The sequence below is a fragment of the Carassius auratus genome, chromosome 29, assembly GCF_003368295.1.
Source record: "Carassius auratus strain Wakin chromosome 29, ASM336829v1, whole genome shotgun sequence".
NCBI lineage: Eukaryota > Metazoa > Chordata > Actinopteri > Cypriniformes > Cyprinidae > Carassius > Carassius auratus.
In genome coordinates, this window is record NC_039271.1 from 10,241,498 (window position 1) to 10,261,987 (window position 20,490).

The following is a 20,490-nucleotide window of genomic DNA, read 5'->3' on the forward strand; positions in this document are numbered from 1 at the left end:
CTGTCACTATTTAGAAAAACAAAATCTGCATGAATATTCGTTGGCAGATGTATGTTTTAATGGTTGACAGACTTTGTGGTCAAAATTATGAATATGGGACTACTTGATATAAACATCTTGGATTTTACATGTATAATAAGCAGAGTAATTGCAACATAAAGTGAAGATAAGTTTAGAAAGCATGAAGCTTGCGGTGTCAAGACACCGTCTGTCAGTCAAGTCCAAATCTCATTTTGTGTTCCCCTAATTACATGTTTGGAACAGAATGATAGTTTTCATTATTATTATTATTTTAATAAGGGTCACTATTAAAAAACCTTCTTTTTTGGTAAGTCACTTTTGTAAAGAAAAAACTAAAACAAAGAACAAGAACAAACAAACCAGATGATAATGCACTTCCAAACCACACTCCACGGAAACACTCCGTGTACTTTCACTCCTAATAAATCTCACTATGTTCCAATGACATTTTATTCTATTATAACAACAGCAATGCACATTTCTCACACATATAACACACCAGTACCCACCAGTTCCACCATTCCATATGCCATCTAGCTAATGGGAACCAAGGACAGCTGTTTGAAGGCAGCAGCTTCCCATCTGCTGGTCAGTTTCAAAGGGATTCTAGCTAAAAACCAAGCTTGTTTTATTTTCCCCAGACTGGGCCTACAGTAGCTCTCTGAGTGCCGAGTGCATCCAAGGACACGGTTCCTGGACCTAACTCTGAAACTGAAGCTTCGAGCCCATTCAACTTACGTGTGCTATTGTCTTCTCAATGACCTTGTGGTCTGATTCAGTTCTTTTTACCATTTCCCAACTTTCCCCACAGTAGTTTCAGAAGAAAAAGAATTAATGTAGGGCTGAAAAGCCATGTTTTCACTGCTAATGAATACAAGGCATCAGTTAGCCTGCTGAAACGGATGGTGCATAAAGATTTACAATAATAAATTATTCATTTAAGCAGCATTCATGAGGCAGCAGCAACTATTTAAACACCATCTTGATAGGTATCTCTCTCTCTTTCTCTCTCTCTTTTCTTTTTTCTTTTTTGGACAGGTGCAATGCAACATCTGGCACCTTTACAATACGAGCTTGAACAACCATTGATGAAACGCATTCATTCCAAACACCATGTGTTCAGAAATCATGATCAGATTCAGGTGTTTACTGGAACTTGACTGCTTTCTGTTGATTCGTTCACTAGACAAATACATAAGTGACAGACTGTCAGTTCCACAATCAAGCACAAGCTGGAATAATTTTGAATAAACGCACCTGTGCTGTTGATGAAAGGAGGATGAATATATTGAAAACAGACATTCTGTTGTGTTATCTATAGTCGTACAAGATGACATGCCCTGGTAAAGACAGCTTACAATAAAATGCCAACTGAAATCCTCAAACCATGACAATCCTCCCATATTCTTCCATGGTGTCTCTTACTATTTGATTATATACTGTACACAACTTATCCAGGCATTTAAAATGACAACATGAAATCAATTCAATTGACTTTCCCAATACCAGTGCTGTTATTGTTAACTAAAACTAAAATTGTTTTTGTTCATTTAAATAAATCTGAAATCAAACATTAGATGAACAACTTAAATTTATTTCAGTTGGAAGCTTTTTTAAGTTTCTAATTTTTAAATTGAAGTAGTAAAATTTATGAAACTGAAATATAAACTAAAACCTTTAAAAATAAAATACTACTACTAAAAAAACTAAAGTGAAAATTAAAAAAATCTAAATATTAATAATAATATTACAATGCACAAGTACTAAAATAACACCACATAATGCATGCACCTGATCTAATGTGTAATCCACATGTGCAACAAACATACAAAATAAATAAAAATAAATGTGTTGCATCGATAAAATTTAATTAATATCTAAATCAGTTCCATGCATTTAAAAAAACATGTATGAGTATCAATTAAAGGTGCCATCTGTCATGTCTGGCAAAAAAAAATCAAGTCATACTCCACATTCCATACCAGATGGGGGCAGTATGCTTCAATAAAGTGAATTGGTCTACTCTAGAGTAACAAACGAGAAACGGCATAGTCTCTATGCTCCGCCCCTACCTTCACAACAACCCTACAGCCATAGCCGAAGCCTAAGAGGACGTTTTGCCTCCACAGGAACGTTGGGTGATCTCAAGTGATTTTGAAACATGACATCTTCAAGCTACTCCCTTTCACCTTTACCAGTGAATATGTTCCTATTCGTTTTGTTCATATTACATTTTGAGTTGTATATACACATTATTTGAATTAAATTAATTTGACAGACAGCATTCTGTCAACATCATTGGTAAACATCAGACAGCTAATGTTGACCAAGCTAGCGCCAACCAACGTAACCAGAGCTGCCAACTCTCAAGCATTCACCGTGAGACACACGCAATTGACTCTTTTCACACGCTTTCAAGCCACACATCAATTTTCTCACGCACAGAAAAACCACGAAGCAAAGAGGACACTGAGACCAACAGACTAGACAGAGCAGGTTAGTTATGATATAAAAAAATGGGTAACTTATAGCTAGCTAATTATCAAACGCAGCTACGGTTAGCCATGGCTAACATTAGCACGTTTATCGAACAGTCTTCGATACATTTCTATGTTATAACTTCCCGGAAAAAAAAGACACAAACATTTGAAACAAACTTCTAGCGAAATACCAACAGCATCTAACTTACCAATCCAAAAGAAATGTTGCAAGTTCGGAGTCGAACCTCATTTCTTTCAGGTCCATCAGTTGTCTCCAGCGATTGAAAGCAGGGCCGATGTTTACTCTGGTTCGGCTCCTTTTCTTATCGGATTTGATTTGTGATTCCGAGCGCGGTTGTTTCCCTGTAGCGGGTAGTGGTCTCTTGCCAAGGGCTTGAGCCATCCTTCCTCTCTCTTCCCTGAACTGAAATTAAGTACTGGGCTGTACTTTCCACATGATTGACATCAGGTTCAGGTACGCCCACAAGCCGTGCGAGTTATTCGTGTATTGCAGGTTGGCTGGTGGTTATGTTGCCCGCATACCGCCGCCCATGGCCGAAACTGGTATTACGACACCTGTCGGGCCGGGGCTAGGAATGCTAATGCTAATTAAGGTTGATATCTCTGCAGCACTATAACTTGACATTTTTTTAATGACATCATCGCCCTTATTTCTTCTCATTCTTTTGATGCATGTAGGTAATCTTTTGGATATTTTTACCTCAATTTTGGCAAATGGCACCTTTAAGACAACAAAATACACTGATTTCAAAACCAAACTTTTTATGTATGATCTAGAAATATCACAATATAACATACATTCAGCATCACAACACTACTCATGTACAAGAGTTAGCAGGCAACATCCATGCCCCAACATGCTCCCTTTCACCCTCTACCTCTAGATCACTCCCTCCCTAAGCAGTGGAAATTCACTGGGAGCTGATTGTGGCAAGAGAGTGTTGGCTCAGCTGCGAGCTTTAAGAACCCATGATGTCAGACCCATATTTTCCTTGGAGAGTTTCTCATCAGCTGCATTGTTCCTGGAAACCATGGTCTGTTCTCTGGGCAACAAAGAAGCCAACCCCATCTCGGTCCACCATGGTCCCGCTTGAGCCCCCTTTGGCCCCTTCTTCTCTGAACCCATCATTTACTACACCACCAAACAACAGACAAGTAAAGAAAATAATCTGGTAATATGATCAATGGGGAGAGCATCTTGGAATTGCGACCATAAATTCTCTTGGTTTCCCAAAGGATGATCAAAAGCGGCTTTTTAACATCTTTGGAAAATGGAAACGTATGGTTTGTGATGATGTGTGTAACAAAATAGGACAGAGTAACATGCCCAGTCTTTTTGGCATCAAATGGGGAATATGGTGATGTCATCTAGCCAAGCATCTCTGTTGACCACAAGACACGTTTGACCACTTGACGGCAGTGCCCCCTGATATGAGAAGCAAAGGAACTAAATGTTCCCGCGAGATGCTCCCTGACATAGTCGTGCTTGGTTCATCAGTCCCACAGCTTAAATCTTTCAGTCCATTTCCGCAGTACTGTTTTTCGTTGCATTGTTTCAAACTTATCACGCAGTTCTAGTTGTTGAAGAATTAATGCTTTTCCTCGAAAGAGAAGCATCCACATGGGATTTTTATTTCAAACTGGCAATGGGTGGAATATCTTCGAGTGAGTGGCCATAACTGTATGTAACTTTATCCCGTACACATACACACACACACACACAAAAGAAAACGCTGTCATTCAGACCACTCTCTCTTTTCCATTACTGGGTATTTCAGCTGCCCATTCTGGAGTGGATACCTGATCCATCAATGACAAAGATCGTGAGGTGATTGATAGGTCAAGATGGGGCCGTAGCAGAATCCAGGGCCAAAAGCGTGATTTTGTGCAACAGGAAAAATAGCCAAAATACTGATGTCATTATATAACTTGTGTCACTGCTGGTAATTCCCATGCAAAGTATTCAGGGTACACAAATGGATTAGATTTGTGAAGGAGCAAATCAACTGTCCCAGTCAGTCTGTCCTCTCAAAGCACATAATACAAACTGCTGAGAGCTTTTGCAGTAGTATGAAAGTGGATAGCAGACATGAGACACTTTTGGATAGCTGACATGTCCTGCAGTGAGATGTGCTAAATGCCATCTAAAACTATTTTGATGGGGGAATCGGTCACAGAACCTATAATATTCGCTTTCATTTATTGAAGAAATAAAATGCAATAAACCAACATTAGCATTTTAAATTCTCATTCTCTTTATGACTGAATCTCTCTTCATTTAAAATAATTAAACCGAACCTTTGTGACTTTGAGGAGCTTAAATGTAAATTAACAAAGCAGTATCTCCCCATCTAGTGGAATATATAGCTAACATGTCAGCTACACAGAGGTTGAAGCTTCAACAACTTTTAAAAAGCATTTTACCAGGGTGGTGATTGAGCCATGAAAGGGGATCTATTATTAGTTTGAAATTGCAAATCAAAACATTAGATTATCGTTGTAAGGGTAATCAAAGGTGGTAAGAGGTTGCTCTGGAGGGTGAGACACATCAGAACGTTAAGTGGCAACATAGAGGGGTTACAATAACAGAGTGTCAAACTCTGAAGTTCAGTTGCACTCTTGCTGGAACAGTCGTGTCTCCATAGACCAGCTGAGTCCTTCAGTAGAAGCTCTCTCACTCCAACACAAATACTCACTAAATAAAGGCTGAGTGTTCCAAGTAAAATCACTTCAGCCGAGTTCAATAAGTATTATTCATGTTCCATTTCTTCTTGCCTGTGCAACAGGCACCATGATATTAATAAGGAAAGCCTTTATGTTTTCATAAGAACTGAAGAGGAGCCTTGAAGGAGCACATTTCTGATTTCTTATGAAGTGGCCTACAGGACTAGAACAAAAAAGGGATTACCTAAAATCGGGGGGAAAAACACCTCTGTGCATCTGCAATGCAGGTTTGTCAGATACCACTTTAGATGCCGTTAGTTAGTTACTTCTTGAGAGTGTGTACTGGTATTTAGTGTGAGCCCTAATTTGTGAGCACATGGCTCTTATGAGCTGGTTCAGGGGTTAGATCAGGGGTGCCCAATCCTGTTGTTGAAGGTCTACCTATTTTAATGAATCAGTAAAAAGACTTAAGAAATATAGTCTTGAGTCTGAAATTGTGCTGATACAACACATTTACCACTGTTCTTCTAAATTTCACAGGCCAAATCCTGAAATTTCAATAAGGTCATAACATTTTCCCATGCAAATTTTGCACCGACCTCCAGGAGCACTTGGTGATTACAGACGGATGTGTTGGACAGAGTTAGAACTGAACTCTACAGGTAGGTAGACCTTCAACAACAGGATTGGGCACCCCTGATCTAATGAAATTACTAATAATCCGGCTCTGACCTCCAAACAACAACAGAAAAAAAGTACATGAAGATAATAGACAATACCGTGAGGCGGCGGCACCAAGGGAATTGGAGTCATTTGATGGATGACGATGTATCACAACAGGTATTCTTCTTTCAATTACTTTCATATTATAACCATTTGAACTGGATTACTACTACTGCTTAGACAAAATGTGACCTCAATGTACAAACTTTGACCTGCTGCATGAGCTTGACAAACTAAGTATGGCAGGGGGTACGAACGCTATATTGAAAGGGCATGCCCTTTTCTCCAGATTCACAATGAAAGGCTCACAGATGTTATTTGGCCTTTTATAAAACCACAGTGGGACCTTTTAGAAAAACGAAAACCATTCAAAATATAATCTTCCTGCTTTAAAACATGTCTCAATATCTTCCCTGTGGAAAGGCATCCACCATTTATCAAGGTGAACAACAAGTTTTCACCAGAGCAGAGCCACGGAAATCATCAAAACCTAAATAATAGATCAAAACGGACAACTCATCATCATCGTCATCATCATCAGGCACTATAAAAAAAGCACACATTTGATACTCTGTGGATATGCGAGTGCAAAGGCAGGTTCCTGCAAGCAAATCAACAATCACCCATGATCATGGCATCATCTTACATGGTAATCTTTGCGCTTGCAGTTTTAGTTGAGTTGACTACTCGCACAACAACAGCTTTGCACAAAGTTAAGATGGATGGAGAAAATACAGACCAAGACAGAGCGGTGTCGACAGAAGGAGATGATGACTTAAGTGAAATGGGACCCGGGCGGCTCATCTTCAGGAGACAGGCGGACGAAGATGGGACAAACCGCATCTTCATACTTGCTGTAAGTGTTTGTACAGTATGTTAATTTCTTGACAAAGTAATCCGTTTTATTATATATTCTGTTAGATCAGATAAAAACCGAGATTACATGATTGTAGTTGCCTACATTTACATGCACGCTTTAGTCAGATTAAAGCAAGAAATCGTACCAGTCCGACTTTGCTGGTGTGGTAAGAATCAGATGACCTTTCTATGGGTATTAAACGTAGCTTTCTCAATTCAAGGAATTGTCCTCACATTGCTACATTTATCAGTGCAGTAATGGAACAGTCAGAAAGGACTATGGGAAGGACACGGTCACAAGAGGGAAATTCAATCTATGGATAAAAGGTCCCACGGTGATATTGTGAAAATTGGCTACGCGAGGCATGGGAAACTTTGTCGCAAATTGACACATTTCTTCCATGTCGGGGCTCCATGCGCCGGCTTTGCTCCAGTAGTTTGGGAGCAGTTATGGAGAGGGATCTTGAGGCTGCCCTTGGGCGTGTGCCGTTTGAATTAACTTAAACATCTCCAGGTGTTGTTTCAGATTTTAATGCAGCAGGAAAAATGCCTGTAGAGGGAGCAGTGTTTTTGGGGTGAGCTTTGGCTGCTTCTGTTCAAGTGGCTGTCCCACATTCTGAAGTGCTGACTAAAAAGGCCTTTCCCTTTTCCACCAGGACACAGGAATAAAAGGGTCTCTTGGGAGGGAAACAAACCTTGCCTTTTCAAAAACCTTCCCTGTGATGCCGCCAAGTGGGATGGATCATGCTCTGGATGGATTCAACACGAGGGATGAGAGACGTAGCACAGATAATGCCATTCCCATGGGCAGAAGCGACAGTAAGCACTGCAAAGTTTCTCATCTTCTTCAGCAATATTTTTACATAGCCATGAAAGGAGTCTGATATGCTTGAGGAAACATATTGAGAAGAAACCTTATTGGAAAACAATAATCCCTATCTTTCTGAAAAACAAAACAGATTACCAGAAATAGAGCCAGACTAAGATGGTTTGCTGGTCTTACATTGTTCAAGCTTGTCTCCCAACTGAAGAGTGTCCAAAGCTCCTCTACAACTGGCAAATCAGACCAGCAAAGCAGCTTCGGTTGATTTAATCTTTGTTTCAGCAGGGAATATACCAGTGAATAAACAAGTAGCCTTCCAGTTACATTTAATGCTAAATTTATTTGCTCTTCCTGTTCTTTTCACAGTACTGAGGTGCATGATAGGGAGAGTATACAGGCCCTGCTGGCAAGCTTGAAAACAGAGCAGCTGACAAAGCACCTGCGTGATTTTCCCAGCTCACCCCTGATCCTCCAAGACACTCCAAATATAAAAGATGACAAACATACTTGTATGATTTAAAAGAATTGAAATAAAAATTTATTACAATCTGCAAAGTATGAGTCAAGTTTCAGGGGAACAGAATGCATTCATGAAAGGTACTATGGTCACACAATCCTCAACTAAAATGACAACAGTTCTTTCTCTGCCAACTCATGACCCTTTCCCTTGCATCTCAAACACGCACACACAAATAGATTAAAACACATGGCGTCTGGAGTAAAGTGACATGACTTGTGTTAAAGGGACAGTAAAAAGCATTTAAAGGACTATTTCACCTAAACATAAAAGGTTGAGAACAACATGAGGGTGAATAAATTACTAATTTCAGGTAAGTTGTCACTTTAAATGCATTTAGAGAGCACCAAAGTTGCCAAAGCAGAACATCACAATTTACAAGAGATTGGTCAGTAAATTACAGTCTGAAAAAGCCGGTGAGTTTGCCCTGACCAGCAATAAGCTTCTTGCTGGCAGCTTTAACGTTCCTTTTCCCCAGCCCTCCAGCGGGAGTCTTGGTAGGGGGTCTTTTCTGAGGGGGCTGGTTCTCTTCTCTTCCTTGCTCGGTGCACTCTCTATTGGCGAGCTTTCTCTTTGAGGTCCCGGTTGCTCTTTTGAGCTGTTCTGGCTGAGTCCCCTTCCCACCTGCTCGGTTCCAAGCATTTCCACTATGTTCCCCCAGAGCGGATTGGCCGGGACCTTCATGCCTTAAGTTAGTGGCCTCTAGATACATATACACAGAAAAACAAGAAAGGAGGGACAAAATAAAAACTTTGGTGAAACAATGAGCAGGAAAAAAAAAAGGAGGGTGGGCTGAGGACGGGAGTGTAGAAAAGGTTACGATGAAATTGCTGACGTTAGTCTGCACTTTAACAGGCGGTGTGTTTATTTTACAGCCCTGAAACTGAACATTTGTCATGTAACCTGGTGGAGCGAAGCACGCATTCCCACAAAAAGTGAGCGGAGGGTGGGGGTGTTGGGGGAACGTGTGCTCCGTTTTACATCAGATGTGGGGGCAGCCAGGTTTTACGGGATGGGGAATCATTTAAAGGTTGATCTTAAGTACCAGTCCCCAAGCAGGGACTGGGCAGTGATCAAGCCCTGGGCTGTGGAGGTAGACCTGGGCATCTTTCCGACCATGTGACGTCAGAAAAAGGGAGTACTTCTGCATGTGTGTGCGCAGTGAACAAACCAAGCATGAAGGTTTTTCAGTACACTAAGAACTGAGCCCCCTCTTAAGAAAAGAAGAAGCCAAAAAAACACTTAAGACCCCATGAAATGACTTGATGAACACTGATTTCTTGACGATCGGTTGCGGTGCGTGGGATATTCTCATTCTAGAGAGCCCGTGATAGGACATTAACCTGTGGCATCATCATTAATTAATAGAAGCATTACGTTTCATTCTGTGATCTTTTCAAAAGGACACAAGAGCATCTTAAATGGTCTCAAAGCGAATACACAAGGACAACGAGCAACAAAACTACTTTTGCATGGTGTTTTGAAATGTGACAGAGGCACTACCTTTAAGGCTGATGTCCATCCCACTGGACTCAGGTTCTTCCTCCAGAGTCACATGTAAAGAGACAGGTTTTTTGGGTGCAGGGTGCACACAGGTAGGAAGTTGGCTGGTGCTGGGAAACTCCAACACCCGGTTCAGGGGCATCTCATCCTTGTATGTACATGCAAACTGAGAGCGGACAGTTGGCCGCGCAACCTTTAAATGAAAAAAGAATTCAATTTGCTTTTAAAATTATTACTTTTCTAAAAGTTTGTAGCGATTCAGATTTGAATCCAAATGTATGTTTGTAAAACAAAAATGGTTGCACTTTATTATGTACTTATAGTGCACATTCTGGTAATACCAAGTTCTGGTAATACAAGGTAACTACATGGGTTAGGGTTAGGTTTAGGGGTAGGTTCAGGGTTAGTACCTAGTTATTACATAGTTATTGTAATTACTATAATAAGTACATAGTATGTACATGGGGAACAGGACTGTAACATATACATACATACATATATATATATATATAATAAACAAATGATGTATGGCACAGTAGCCCTAGAGCACTGGCAGAACACAACAAATGACAATCCAATCAACTGTCCAGAAACTCTCTCACACTGGCCTCAGGACATTAGGCCGTTCTTATGTTTGAGCACTGCTGATAGAACTGGGTGGAGATGACAACATCTAAAATCTTATGAGAAGGAATACAGAAAAATAGGATAAATACTGCGGTCCAGAGGCCGCCGTGAGGTGCATGAAAAAAGAAATGGTATCTCGCACAGGCGTAGTGAACCTCTAAGGTCTCGAGGGTCTCAGAGAAGCGCTGATCCACCTCTTTCAGGGCCTTTGATCCATCCCTGCTAAGGATTATCAGGATTCAACGCTCTCTCCCTCAGGCTAGCCGGCCACAGTAGGAGAGTGGAATTCAGGAAAGTAAAAAAAAAAAAAAATTAAAAATACTGCAGGCATAGTTGGGTGGGACTGCAAAAGCGTAGAGAAAATGGGCTGGTGGGTGTGTCAGGGGGTGGGGGGGGTAGATCAAAGCTTGAGTGCAGCTTTTTCAAAAGAGCACCTAAAACAACATTATCACTCAGATTGGGCGCTTTCGTATGGGAGGCTTATATGGTACATTGGGCAGCCCTGAGTGTACGCCAATAGAGAGCCCAAGAAAAACTGCGACAGACTGGGTCCACCGGCTACTTCTTCTGATATGAACGTCATCATTAAGCCCTCAGTAACATGAGGGGGTGTGTCTGGCTGTTTGTAAAGCACACAATGAAATGACGCATGGTTGAATAACACCTGTTTTGGGACAAACCCACTGAGCCAGCTGACACAGCACCAGTAGCAGTGATATTATGACTCCATTTACAGGTGGTATTAACATCAGATCAAATTATAAGTAGTCGGTTGAGACACATTAGTGGTCACGGTTTTCATTTGGTAGTAAATATGTATCAAATGAGCTGAATCAGTATGAGGGGAGGGTTTCTGATTTTGTATTACGGTCTATGTCAGAACGAATAATTCTACAAATAGTCATTATGCACACATTTCCAATGTGTTTCCCTGTCTTTTCCAGCCCACATTGGGATCGGCTTCAGGATCTCTGTGACAACATAGAGCCTAAGTGGTTTGGAGAATGGATGGATGATTATTTAAATCATTAGGTTTAAAGGTGCTGTATTGTAGGATTGACACTGAGTGGCTGAACTAGGTATTGAAGTCCAAATTAAAAATATTGGAGAGGGTTTTTTCACCTGGTCCCTCCTCCTCAGACTTGATGCAAATGCAGGTTGCCAGATTGCCGACACTAAAAGGAACGAGCACACTTGACAATGAATGAAATGTATGTGGTGTTTTCAACCAACTGGAAACCCGGGGTGATGAAAAAAAATTGGGTAAACTGGCAGTGGCTGGGTAGGTTTCACAAACCAAAACAGAAAATGACATTCCGGCCCAGAACGCACATTTTCAAAGGAGAATAACTGACTATAGCATTGTTTTTCAGATAAACAAGTATATTAACTTAGCATGTTTCTTAAATATCTACAAACATATTTATGGTATCATTATGTTTTAGTAGAGTCAAAAAATGTACATACAGCACCTTTAAAATTATATATATATATATATATATATATATATATATATATATATATATATATATATATTTTTTTTTTTTTTTTTTATTAAATTAGAAAATAATATTATAACTGGTTTATTCTATTTTAAAGGGGTCATATGAAGTTGCTAAAAATAACATTATTTTGTGTTTTTGGTGTAATGAAATGTTTTTATGCGGTTTAAGGTTCAAAAAACACATTTGTTGATGTATTTCCCCAGCAACCAGCACAGAAGACACGATAAAATGGATATTGTGTGCTTTTGGCAGGGCAAACAAAGTATTTTTGCTTTCACAATGAAACACACAGCTTCTCCATGACATGGCGCCAGTGGCAACAGCGAGAATAAAAGGTATGTTTCCTTTCTTTGCGTTAACATTTGGGAGGCGTTATGCAAATCTTCCCACATTTTAGCCATTTTAGGAGGGCGAGGACAATTCGTAACTTTTATAAAGAATATCTCTTTGTGTTAGAGACTTTGGTCTTCACAAATTTACAGATCTTCTTTATGCAGCAAGAGCTTGTAACACTCCAAAGAAAAAGAAGGAACTGAAATCAGATCATATGACCCCTTTAATAGCTTTTAATAAATAACATTATTCTTTCATATTATTACTATTATTAATACTACTACTACTAATATTTTAAATTAATTGTTAATGCCTAGAATAAACCTTCACTCACTATTAATTTATTTACTTCAATACTTTTCAATAAATAATATTAAGATCACATAATATGACAACAAAAAAAAAAAAATTGGTAATGTGACAATTTGAAATTGAATATAATGTTTTGAGCAGAATTGTGTGTTATTTTAGATGAGTACCAGTATTAAAAAGAAAATGCAGTTTTCAGTTTAGTTCACGGTTTAACATCAACTTGTAGTGATGCTTGTGCTTTTTCCAAATTTCCACATCACACATTTTGGACCCCATTTAAACCTGTACTTAGGACCATCCACTTGAGATTGCGTTATAAGATACAGACATTAATACCAGAAGCCTGTTTTGAGGGTGTTTTTAAATGGACATTCGTAGCAGGAAATGTACTTTACATTATGTAAAAATGTACTACCATCTTTTTATATGTATAATAGTGGCCCTCAGTGTATCAACTGGGGTTCATTATGAGTTCATTAAACCTTACTACATGACGGTTCTCAGAATTATCTCTCTCAGCAGTCTTAATGCTGGAGGACCCTCTTGATCTCTCCGCTTGTGCCAATCGACGTCAGTCTGTGATGAAATTATTGGAGTACAACTGGATAAAGTCATTCTGCAGACAACAGGAAACAATAACCGTTCAAGTTCCCTTGCTAGCGGAGTAACCCCACTGATTATGGCATGTTCAAAGTGAAATTGATGCAGAAAGCTTCCGCCCGTTCAGTTCAGGAAACGGTGAGCTGTCCGGGGACCATTACTGCTCACTAACACAGGAAGGCGGCCAGAGAGTGGAGGTCTAAAGAGACATCTGCTAGTGCAATCAAATAAAGAAACCTTTTAACAAAATGTGCCTAGCATAAATGTTCACAGAGCGCTCACCCTTTCTCGTTGGTGAAGATGCCCAGAAATAAAAAAAATAAACTAATTTCCCATTCTCATTTAAAATGCACTAGCAATCCAAAGACTAGTTAAGGTTGATTTCGGAAACAAGCTTCTTGACAAACATCATTTAGCTGCTATTCAGGCCGTCGTTTCATATTAAGGGATTTATATTTTGGATAAGACAGGCTTTAATTGTGTAAGTGTGCATCTTTAAAATGTAACACTCAGTGGTTGTTTAATATAACAGGAAACCTGCTGCACAAGCACGGTGCAATAAAAAAAATAAAAAGAAACCCGACTATAAATTTGTACATTAATAAACAGAGGAAGCAGATGATATAGCTTGTGAATGTGCATTACTTGCTGTCTCAGTGTCACATTAAATTTGGTATTTGAGATTGGGGTCTCTGCTTACATCCCCAATGATTCTTTACCTTGGACTTGATGTGTTCTTGTTGGCTCAAGACACGGTTCCGTAAGGGCTCTGGAGAAGATCCTGTGGGAGCTTCTGGAGATCTATTGACACAAAGTGGAAAACGAACAAGCTGAATATTTAAGGAACAGTTTAATTAGGCAAATAAACACAAATTAACTGTGTCACACCTTTTAAAGGTAAGTGAATTACAGGAAAATCTACCTTTCTTTTTTTTTTTTACAGACTATATTTTTGCATACATATCAAATTATAATACAATATTTGTATCGGTTTAATTCCATAAATAAATTATGATCTATTTTTGTCCTATGGCAACAGTTTGCAATTTTACATAAAAAAATAGATATTACACCAATGTGGAGTGACTCACTTGTAAAGGTTAAGAAGACAAGCTCCAGAGCTGCCATTAAGAACTGCATGATCTTCAGAGAGCAGTTCTGCCTTGTTCCTGCAGGGCGGTGCTAGTGCTTCTTCATCCAAAAGAGTCATTAGTACCTTCACTGTCTCTCGGCCCCCATAGGCAGTGCAGTGGTTAATAGCATACGCTTTGGGCTAAAACAGAAACATTGTTTGTCTTACTAATGAGGATGAAAAAAAAGATTTGGAGAAGATAGGGTAAGTCCTCTAAGTTTTACCCTTGCCGGACTGATTCCTGTGCCAACAGCTGAATGCGTCTGCATGGTGTGTATTTGACCGATTCTTTCCTTGAGACTTTTGGCTGTATCCTCTGCTGCAAGGTACACTGGGTCTCCATTACTGCGGCCTTTGACCAGAGCAGCTCTAATACTAGATACCAGCTTGAATCCAGCTTCTCTGTTGGGAAAAAAAAACAATGCAACATGCACCCATTTTCATCGTTTAGCATTTCTAAAGGTGTGGTCACAAACTTTAAATATTCTTCCAATCGTACACATGCAAAACATAACAGCAAGTACACAAACACACATGTTTTTTTATGTTAAAGGAAAGGTCAAATGCCATTTCATGCATTCTGACTTTACACTGTTAAAGAGTTGGATTCTCATGCTAAACAGAGGGTTGTGGGAATTCGCTGATTATTTAACATTCTGAACACATTATTCAGGGATCCTTCCCACACATCTTGACCAATGAATTTCCATGATTTTTCCATAACCACTTGGAGATTACTATATTTTTTTAAAGATTTGCTAATGAGTCATTCAAACCGATTTGTGAACTGCTTTGGCTTTAAAAACAATGATGCACGCACAAATAACTATGGCTTGCTAACAAGTTTCCAGATCTCTGCGCATGTTTTTAGATCAAAGTCTATAAATTTCCTACTACTACTACTAATACTAACAGATTATAATTATTGTTATTACTACTACTATTATTATTAACAATAATAATATTTCCATAATTGAACTTAATGAATAGCTAATATTTATTTAATATTTACGCCGTTTCCAGGTTTCCCATGACTGTCAGACGCCTGATTATTAATTATTTCTTAAAGTGGTTTGTTGCAGAAAAATGGTTCGGCTTGATTAAAATCTAGTGTGATCACTCCATAACTCACGTAAAAATGCGGTCTAGGAGGGTCCAAGAGGTTTTCGTGCCAGACCAGCGATATTGCTGTACTCCACCTCACTTTGTGTGTGAATATATGAAGAGATTAATAAATGTAAACATTTGGGCTGCAGCGGGAAAGAGGCCGCCCTGAATCCCTGACCTTGCTTTTGTGAAAGGGAATTACAGTAACAGAATCATCTGGGAAAACAGATGTTAGCCGTACGAGAGACCCCGATTCCCCCGTAAGGAGTGTTTGTGTGTGGTAATACAGTACTCCATAAGGTGCTGGGAGGTGGGGAACTGCACAGGCAGGGAAGCAGGCCGATGAAAGACCCCTTTTGGCTCCGCGCTCACAGTCTCTCATCAGAGAAAAGAGACGTGGTGGTGAACAGGACCACATGCAGCAGGTTCAAGGCACTTCCATCAAAAATGAAGTTGATGCACATGATGCACTGCGGAAAATGACCTTGCGTCCTCTCTGAAGAACTCAATCATCTATTCAATTCAGCTCCATGTGTTGTGCTGCCAAACGTCTAGAGGAGATTTGCTTGGACGGTTTGAAGTGCGAGTTATCATGGCAAAGATCTCACCGTTATGACGTTTAATCATAGTTATCAAACTAAGGAGGGACAAAGCCGCCATTTGCTGCTCGGTACAACACACTTTGATGTTCCTCAGATAAACATGCTTGAACAATTCAGGCGATTTCATTAATACTGGTGCAGACGTCATTAAAAGGTTGCTTTTGAGAAGAGGACCATACATCGATACATGGCAGCAGGTAAAAGACGAGAGAATTCGTTTTTAAAGATAGTACGAGACCAACAGATCTACAAATACAGATAGCAAGTACAATTTCTCTGGGCAAAGCAAGGAGATACAAAATCTTTCGTATAAATCAAAGGCTTCTCTACACTCATCTGGGGTCGTGCACTAGTCAAGGCTAGGTCATGACTGTCCTGGCTTTTAATTCAAAGCAATGGCGGTTCATACTTGAATGACCTGCAACATCAGGCAAAGAGAGGAATATACAACAGACATGATGCATGACTCCAAATGACCTTCCATTTCTAGTGTTATCAATTAGTAGCAATAAGTATCAGTGATTATTTTTGGCTGACCTGTGCTTAAATAAATGCTTATAGGTACACATACTTTTTGTGGGGCCAAGCATAAATGAATGAATGAATAAAATCATAGGAAAATACACAAAATAATAAACTACTTTCTAAAAACACTTACTTTTTTAAACTGTATTGGAACTCTGCTGGAACAACTGCTATGTAGACTTAAGACGTTTGTTGTGTTCAGAATGGAATACTTTGGATATGTAATTCTAATACAGGATTTTTTTTTAAAAAGGATGAAAATGTACCTGGGATTAGAGGTTTCTCCCAAAACGTCTTGACACTGGTCGATAAAATTGAGAAACTCTGATAAGCCCTTTACGTGCTTTCTTAATGGGTGAGACTCAGGTGGGGCATAGCCCTTTCCTCCCAGCTGTATGGCCCTGACAAATGATGTAACTGTCTGAATAAACAAAAACTGCAATTAATTAGCATTCGCATTATGGTTAAAAAGATGATGAAGACTTGATAATGATAACTCATTTATATTTGAAAAGTATAAGTCATTGTAAATTCACCAGGAAGAGAGATGAGGTGCTGTCGCAGGCAGCGTGCCTAAGGTCAGTGAAGGCGATGTGACCCAGAGAGCGATTTGGGTTGTCCAGAGTGTATGCGAGAGCCAAGTCATTCTTAGAGTTCACCAGAAGGCCCAAATAAGAACAGAAAACTCTCCTGACAACTCTCTGTACCTGAAAGAAAAGTTGAACAACACCTTAGTGTGATAATTGGAATTGGACTTAAAACACATCAACATGTTAACTGAAAGGGTAAAATCGATGGTTTGTTTTTACTAGGAAAGGTTCATACTCTTCCGTTCTGCAATACTGATGAGTCAAGTTAGCTGACTTGGACGCATATTGTATATGGAGGACGGGTTTTTCCACAGCCCCTTAAGCTTGAACAGGCCAGGCTCATAAACTTCATCACCCCAGTATTACAGTGGCAAAGCCCAGCGTCTACTCGCACATAAATCAGAGCCCAGCAGAGCAGCTGTGAACAGAACTGGGCGAGAGTAGCAGTAGTTTCAACACACTATACAAAGTGCTTTTAAAACATCCCGTTCTCATTCCACGATTCTGAGAGTATGAAATGATAAATATGATGTGATATTCACATTCTTCCGAATAAGAGGCACATGCAAGGGGTTGAAATTTTAACAGAAAAGGGGAATAAACAGCCAGCAAAAGAAAACTAGGGTAAGATCTCAACAAATATCACAAAAATAGGTCCTTTGCTTAACTCCACCTTCCTTAGTTACGGTTGCCAGGTGCAATAAGCTTTAAAATGTCACACAGGGCAATGCCTTCAATTAATTATATTATAAATATTTATAGCAACATTATATCAATAATAAATGCTATACATTAAACACTAAGCAATTAAGCATTAAGCAAATTCAATTTAAATTAAATGTATGTATTTATCAGACGCTTTTATCCAAAGCGACTTACAATGGATTCAGGCTTATATATATATATATATATATATATATATATATATATATATATTATATTTTTTTTTTGGTTTACACATGTTATTCAGTACATACAGTAAAAGTGTTAAGTGCTTTGTTGGAATGTTTGCGTTCATCCCATTTGCTGTCATTACACTGAATGGTCACTAAGAACCACACACAAACAAAAACAACAATAACAACAAAAAACACTTATTCTAGTCTCATGCTAATCTATCACCATTTACCTGTGGACTGCAGATTCCAGCCTTGTTGGATGGAGTCGCGGGACACACAGGAAGTGGATCCATTTTCTCCAAACTCTCCTTTTCACAGATGAGAAACTGAAACAGTTGCATCTAGATAGCGATAAGACCGAGAATATGCCACAGATTAAAGATCTTTCAGATGGATAACTGAAAGAAAAACCAAATCTGAGGCCCTCTGGCAGCACTCACCGCAGTTAGGGGCTCCTCAGGGTCCTCATTTATTCGAAGCTCCTTGAACGTAATGAAGACGTCAATCAAGTCCACAGTATTGGTGCGTTTCAAAAAGCAGTCATACTCTTTTCGGATGAGGTCATAGTTTTGTGGAAGAGGGATATCGTTGTGGGATAGCTGGAGCTTATCCAGAAGGAAGTATTTCCAGGCAGCCAAGACTTCACTCAAAGCAACACCAAAGTCCCCATGTTCCTGTCAGGAGCGGAGCAAACACAGGGACGAGCATATTACGCACAACTGTTCCACAGAAAATGTACAGATATGGAACAAAATGCATGATTCAAACTTGCATGACTCATTCTTTTTCCTACCACTGCATGTATAAACTGCAAGCAAGCAAGCATGTATATTCAAAGTGGAGATCCTACAAGTTTAAATAACTGTAATGTGAATTAAAAATGCTGTTTAGAAGTCCACCAGTGAAAATGTGTTTTTCATCCTATTTTTTTCTTTACAAATCTTCTAAAGGTCATTTGACCATCTGTATAAAGTTCACATGATGAGTGTCACATATTTGACTTTTAATTAGTGCTTTTAAACCATGCTTTGCATATTTTTGACATAAAATAATAATAATAATAATAAATTATTTTTAATAATGAATATTCATTTGAATTATTTCATAATAATGAAATTCAAAAGGGTCATTTTTGATGTACCAGTAAATATATTTAATATATATAAAATTAAATTTATCCATATGATGGCAAAGCTGTATTTTTTCAGCAGCCATTACTCCAGTCTTTAATGTCACATGATCCTACAGAAATCATTATAATATGCTGATTTTGTGCTTCAGAAACTCTTTTTTTTTTTTAAATTATCAATGTTGAAAATGTTTTGTGGAAACTGTGATAATGTGGTTGTGGTTGTTTTCAGGTTACTTAGATTAATAGGAGGTTTAAAAGTGCAGCATTTATTTCAAATAGAAAATGTTTTAATTTATGATATTGCGGAATAAGTCTTAAGCAACATTACCTGCTTGTTGACCCCAGCCATAGCAAGTTGTAGGACCATTAGCATCCCATCAGCCCCTTGGATGGTGGTCCTCTCAGAGTCTAACACCCTGTGACATTCTCTCCTGAAGACTCTGATCATTGTTCTCAGGCTTTCCTCCATAACCACCATTATTCAACCCTACAAAATGAACAACAGGGCCAGATAATAAGCAGATCAGCACTGAAATGATTTTGAGCAGACAGTAGTTCTTACATGCAACCCAGCCAGCATCACATATACCTTTCCAAGTCTTACACTGAGCCAGAACAGAAAGTCCGAAGACATCAAGCAAAATCACAATAATAGGAACAAGAAGCCCTTTGCACTTTATTAGGAACAGAACCTTCAAACTTCTTATGTCAACTTACCAACACTGATATTTAGACGAGTACTAGATCTCTAATGTGAAACACATGGGAAAACAGACGCCAGTAGATGTAAGTTATTATAAACTGAACCGACCGCTGCCTGTAAATTTAAATCCACATGCCAGGACGCCTGGACCAATCACAGAGGGCGATGCGTTAGACACGCCCCCGCCAAACGGGAAGTCAGCAAACAGAAGTTTTGTTTCAAACCACAACGCGTCTCACGATTGTTGACATGAAAAGAAATAAAACTCATGCGGTGATTTAAAAAAATATGAGAGCTATACCATCCATTTGAAAAAATCAGTTTATATGACTGCAGGGGCAGTAAATTTACCCAGAAATATAATTTGTTTCAGTTCATCTAGGCAAATTAGCTCTAAAGGAAAACATTAATTAGTGTATTTTACAATTGTTTATAGCGTTTGCATTTTATTATGTATATCCCCCATTATAATAATAAAAATACTCAGTATCTCCGAATGTATGTTTTTATAGCTCACAAACGAAAAAGAATTTTTAAAAAAGTGTTCCGATAAATTTAAACTGACAATAAAGTAAATAACTGCATCAATTCGTAGTATGTTTTATGTTTATGTTTTTTTTTTTTTTTTGGCTTTTTTTCCTAATGCCAATCAATGCAGATAACTCGTTCTTTCCTGATATTTCTTTGTGCTAGCGTCATTATTACGTCATTCACCTGGAAGTAAACAAACGCGATCACGTGATCAGAGCGCGCTGAGAACAACCACCAGAACCCAGATGATCTCAGCCAGTTCACAAAGTTATCATAAATTCG

At 38.9% G+C, this 20,490-nt stretch overlaps 2 protein-coding genes across 3 annotated transcripts; one reads left to right on the forward strand and one right to left on the reverse strand.

Moving 5' to 3' along the window:
* The first annotated feature begins 6,497 nt into the window (after positions 1–6,497).
* On the forward strand, positions 6,498–8,092 carry LOC113048039 (pro-MCH 2-like). Of its 2 annotated transcripts, XM_026209543.1 has the most exons (3): positions 6,498–6,765; positions 7,424–7,586; positions 7,957–8,092. In XM_026209543.1, exons 1-3 carry the CDS (start codon positions 6,535–6,537, stop codon positions 8,004–8,006), a joined length of 444 nt encoding a protein of 147 aa, XP_026065328.1. In that variant the 5' UTR covers positions 6,498–6,534; the 3' UTR covers positions 8,007–8,092. The 2 variants fall into 2 exon arrangements, with proteins under 2 accessions (XP_026065328.1, XP_026065327.1); XM_026209542.1 differs by having other exon boundaries at positions 7,424–8,008.
* An 8-nt stretch (positions 8,093–8,100) lies between these two features.
* On the reverse strand, positions 8,101–19,843 carry LOC113048038 (PCNA-interacting partner-like). Its single transcript, XM_026209541.1, has 11 exons — positions 19,692–19,843; positions 19,303–19,461; positions 18,283–18,516; positions 18,073–18,183; positions 16,890–17,060; positions 16,620–16,774; positions 14,344–14,521; positions 14,079–14,260; positions 13,707–13,788; positions 9,611–9,803; positions 8,101–8,809 (listed from the first exon to the last, which is right to left on the reverse strand). Exons 2-11 carry the CDS (start codon positions 19,450–19,452, stop codon positions 8,505–8,507), a joined length of 1,761 nt encoding a protein of 586 aa, XP_026065326.1. The 5' UTR covers positions 19,453–19,461; positions 19,692–19,843; the 3' UTR covers positions 8,101–8,504.
* Between the last annotated feature and the right edge of the window lie 647 nt (positions 19,844–20,490).